This window comes from Haliotis rubra, unplaced genomic scaffold (genome assembly GCF_003918875.1).
Source record: "Haliotis rubra isolate DU_JTF1 unplaced genomic scaffold, ASM391887v1 Scf49, whole genome shotgun sequence".
NCBI lineage: Eukaryota > Metazoa > Mollusca > Gastropoda > Lepetellida > Haliotidae > Haliotis > Haliotis rubra.
The window spans coordinates 2,299,595-2,304,936 of record NW_025767179.1 but is presented as its reverse complement, the minus strand read 5'-3'; the positions used below and the strand labels follow the sequence as shown (position 1 = coordinate 2,304,936).

At 45.2% G+C, this 5,342-nt stretch overlaps 1 protein-coding gene across 1 annotated transcript; it reads right to left on the bottom strand.

Moving 5' to 3' along the window:
* Positions 1–4,108, bottom strand: LOC124291301. Its single transcript, XM_046728274.1, has 5 exons — positions 3,771–4,108; positions 3,003–3,093; positions 2,427–2,603; positions 1,462–1,641; positions 1–260 (listed from the first exon to the last, which is right to left on the bottom strand). Exons 1-5 carry the CDS (start codon positions 4,101–4,103, stop codon positions 1–3), a joined length of 1,041 nt encoding a protein of 346 aa, XP_046584230.1. The 5' UTR covers positions 4,104–4,108.
* Positions 4,109–5,342: the final 1,234 nt, after the last annotated feature.

Below are 5,342 nucleotides of genomic sequence, written 5' to 3'. Positions count from 1 at the left end.
TTAGCAGTGTGGTATTCCGCAGGCCTCTGGTGTCCATTCCTCAGTGAAACACCATGGGTACGTCCAGTAGCCCTCGCCAGCATCACGGCAGTAGTTGCGGACATCAGCGAGTGTCTCGGGACTGAGACTTGCCTGTGTGACACTGTCAGCTTTGTTGGTGTTTGACCAGTCGAGACACGCCTTTCCAGATGTAGTGGTTGCCACAAGGCCGCTGTAGATGCCTCTGCCCCTGGTAGTATTGTAATAATAGCAATCCTTGGCTGCAGATGAAAAGAAACAGACGCGAGAGTCAGATGTTAAATACCACTTGCACAAGTTTGTATTTGATGTGTGATTCCTGTTGATGTACTGAGTTTTTAGTTTTACGCCGCTTTTAGCAATATTCCAGCAATATCACGGCGGGGGACACCAGAAATGGGCTTAACACATTGTGCCCATGTGGGGAATCGAACCCGGGCCTTCGGCGTGACGAGCTAACGCTTTAACCACTAGGCTACCCCACCGCCCCCTCCTGTTGATGTAATATTTTCAGGTTATCTTCGTTCATATACGGTAAATGATGGTTGGATAGACGGTTATAGCGTGACTGACCATACCGGAGACAGACAGACACTCAGACAGACAGAGATTCACTCAGACACTTAGACAGACAGACAGACACTCACAGAGACAGACAGACACTCACTCAGACAGACAGATACTCAGACAGACAGACACTCAGACAGACAGAGATTCACTCAGACACTTAGACAGACAGACACTCACAGAGACAGACAGACACTCACTCAGACACTCAGACAGACATACACTCAGTCAGACAGACTCACTCAGACGCTCAGACAGACATACACTCAGTCAGACAGAGACTGTCACTCAGACAGACACATAGACATTCAGACAGACAGACTCTCAGACAGACACTCAGACAGACAGACACTCAGAAACACTCAGAGAGACAGACACTTAGACAGATAGACAGACGCTCAGACAGACAGGCAGTCAGACAGACGCTCAGACAGACACTCAGACAAACAGACACTCAGACTTTCACTCACTCACTCTGCTTTGCATGAGTGAGTGGAAAAGGTGGATTAAGTCTACAACAGTGAACAGTCCCCAACATATTGCACAGCTACATTAACTCACGCCACATTCAGCAACATTCCAGCGGTATGGCGGTCGTCGCACAAGAAACAAGACTGAGACAAAAAGGGTTTCTTCAACCTCTTAATTCAGATGTTAAGTCCACAAGGCTTTATATAAACATATGGTTTTGTAACAAGTTTCAAAAATACATTCGAAATTTTGCCTTTATGCTGTGAACACGTTTTACTACGTTTAACATTTTAAAATAATATTTTCTCCCCCACCTTAAAACTGGATCTAATTGTCATGTTTCTATCCAGTGAATAAAACTGTTTAGATAATACTTCATTTCATACGATGAGAAATTTAACCTACTATCACTACACTTGTAGTTAGGTGTGGTCCACGTGTTGTCGCTGCTGCACGAGCTGGTAAAGATGGTGTTGGTTGTCGCCCTTACATTGATGTAACCCTTGGAGCACATGTAAGTTGCTTCAAGAGCCCCCACGTTCACCAGATCAGCGTTGGTAAGTACTGGAGGCGTCAAGCACTGACCTACCAAAAGACTACTGATGTCAGAGTATTTGATACGAGGGAGGGGTGCAAAGAGAGGAACAGCCAGATGTGCGAGAAAGGATGGCGACGGCACAGCACAGGTTAATGAATCAATGACTTTGTCTGCACTTGTGTTGGCTGATAGTTTGTTGAACAACTTTTTTTAGGACATAAATTCTGCGAAAAAATCACAGAGTTGGTCTGATATTTTGATTATGATCAGTGTTTCATTGAATATTATATGTTTAGTTTTTTTCGAGTTAGATTCCAATTCATCGGTCCGATTTTGAGGCAAACGGACTATACAGCGCAATGAAATCATGATCTAACGAAGCACTAGGTATTTAGTTGACATTAACATAAAAGGTCAATGCCTACGAAACACACACACTCACACACACAAACACACACACACACACACACACACACACACACACACACACACACACACACACACACACACACACACACACACCATTGCCACTGCGAGTCTGGTCATGTGATGGACTTCAGCAAGCAACAGTCCCAGCTATACTTGTGACCTTCAGCTATGGTGGCTGATTAGGGCCATCACTTTCTCCATACAGCAGTGACAACAGTAATTCCGACGAGGGCAGTGTCATGAGCAACTCAGATTGCTTAAAGTAACTAAACTTATACTGAGACGACATCTCTTATGCTGTCATTCCCTGTACTGTTGTGTAGCGTGCGTGCATGTGTGAATGAAATAGACTACTGGTGTGAACTAGATTTCGAAATAAGCTACCCTGATAAAACCTACGTACTTTCAATACATTTGATGTTGGGTTCAGTCCAGATGTTGTTTCCGATACACCAGCTTTGTACGTTGCTGGAGACTGGCGTAGGAGCGGTAACGCTACATGTGTACTCGGCTTTGACGCCGGAGAGGTAGACAACGTCGGCATTTGGGACTTGAGGGGCAGAGGTATGTCTACAGCGACCTGTAAGACGAGAACTGATAGGTACACATTCACAACATATACTACCGTATGCATATTTCATTACAAGTAAATATATGTACAAGAACCGAAGAGGAGTGACCCAGTGCGACAATTCGCTGTACAAAGGGGAACCCACCCACTCACTGACTGACTGACTGACTCATTGACTGACTGACTGACTGACTGACTGACTCATTCACTGACTGACTGACTCACTGACTGGCTCGCTCGCTCGCTCACTCAAATGGTACTTCAATTAATTGTCGAAATATCATGTGATATCATGTGATAACTCTGAATCAGATTATTGTCGGGTTGGCGACGGTAATGCCTTTCCAAGCACAGGTTAGTGATAACAAGTGATAGGTTGTACGAGAATAGGCTATGCATGACACCTACCAATAGCAGCACAGCGATAGCTTGTTGAACTTTCCTCAACGCAAGCCTCGAATGGCTGACAGGGTCTGTTTCCACATGGTCCAGCAAGAATCTGTGACAGAAGAGAGGACATACTTGTAATTAAATCGGTGTATATATGTCAGAGGAATACATGTCGTATTGAAAGAAGCATTATCACAGTTACTGAATAACCGTATTGGAAGAAAGTGAAGTGCATCCTCTTTTGTAAATACACACAACAGTGTATTTTACTGTTGAGTTTAGCAGTAGTCGCTCAGTCCTAGTTGTGCTCACCAGGCTCCTATAACGTCCTTCCTTCTCGAATTACTATAACCAAATGTTTTAAATACTGCGCGCGGTTATTGCATGCATCATGTACTGCATATATTATGATGTACACTGACTTCATTGACTGCATAGCACCCAGCCAGAAACCCGTCCACTGCCAATTAGTACGAAACCATTGCTAATTAGTACCTAACACTGAAACCGTTTCACTGCTAATTAGTACCTAACCCTGAAACCGTTCCACTGCTAATCAGTACATAACCCTGAAACCCCTCTACTGCTAATTAGTACATTGGCGGATCCAGAGGGGTGGGGGTTGGGGGTCAGGGACAATGAAAATCACTTAAGACCACATTGAAGTCAATGTTTTGCATTGGCAGAGCAGAGGAGGGGTTCAATGGCTTCGAAACCCCCTCGTCCTGGATCCGCCTCTGTAGTACATATATCTGAAAGCCCCGTAACTGCAGACAAACTACTGACCTTAGGGAGTTGGTCTGCCTCAACGTAGACCATAGTGGAAACGCTGGATGTCTGTAGGGGATACGAGTTGTTTGCTGTGATAGTGAAGGCTTTACATGTCCCGTCAGCGTCATTGTAAGTGAACGATTTGCACTCTGATCGAGCTAAACACAACCGACCACAGTTGATCAAGGTGTTCACACTCGATATACCCTGAAATTCGAAGGAGTCGGCAACAAATTCCTTGCCCCTGTGAACGGCTGAAGCTGCCAGTGATCCCTGTTGACACAGTCCTCGGGCCTCGTGTAGGACGACGGCAAGAACTGGGAAAAAGGACATGCTATTGGGGTCCATATTGACTTCAGGTCGACGACCGTTCAAACTGTGGTAAAGATATCAACGCGCAATACATCATGTTAATTGGGAAACGCATCATCGATACCTTTATGTGCGTACTTTCTGAATAATTCAGCGTCACAGTCGATATCCAGTTATGTGAAGCAATCTTTCAAAGATTAGCTAGATCGAATACAGTTATGGAAGGAGTCATTGATTAGTAAAATTGAAACGAGGTAATGGTCTCGAAATTCTGCTGAGACATACTTGACAAGGCGTAAAAGCCAAAATCGGGTTGGAAATACTTTTATGGTCGACATGTGGAGAACATTTCAAAATTCCACTTCCCTAATCCGTACTTTCGTAATTCCGTGAGATGTGCGCATGCGCTGTGTTATCAGTATGCTTGAGTTGTTAATCAGGGCCTCCTTTCACAAAACACTAAGGTGATCGTAAGTCACTAAGGTAACCTTAGTGCAGTGTTAAAGAATGGGAGTTAAGGTTAACCTTAGTAAAGATTGCTTCGTGAAAGGAGCCCCAGTCTAATTAGTGTGTTCATTAGCTCCGTTAATTTCCGCTCTTATTGCAAGTTTCGGAGTCCTTTCGAGAAATGGACGTTGACAAGTGCTGTTATTGGAGTGACTTTCGAGATTGGAGACGTCTATACCTGGATTCTGTGGTGACTGAGCTTGTTATCCCAGTTTTGTTTTGACCGAGACGGCCAAGGGTTGTGGTCAGCCAAAATGGCGCCGGCACCGAGTGTGACCAACGAACAGGTCATTGAACCTGAAGTAGACAAAGTCGGACTTTTTGATTATGTGGACAATCTCATGGAGATTCCCACTGACACAGACACGACCTCCAAGGGAGGAAAGAGAAATAAGATTGAGCAACCTAAAACTGGCGATAAACTTCCCATAGGGGAGGCCCGTGGGGTGGAGAAGGCACTACAGCGGCTCACTGAGGGCCAGGCAGAGCAGTCACAGACCATGGAGAAAATTGGGTCAGTGCTGGATCTGATCAGCAGTCGACTGGCTTCAGGCGGAGATTCACGGAATTAGCCGAGCACTTCCGAATGTCTCCAAGATGGCGCCCATGATAGCTCGCAGGAAGGTGACAGTGAAACCGAAGATGTCGACGATGGTGACAAACCGGCCGAGCCGAGCATATGGACGATATGGACATACTTGTGAAATTGCATGAATGCAGGTGATTCCAAGGACACAGAGCAACATGCAAACGACGACTGGATCGACA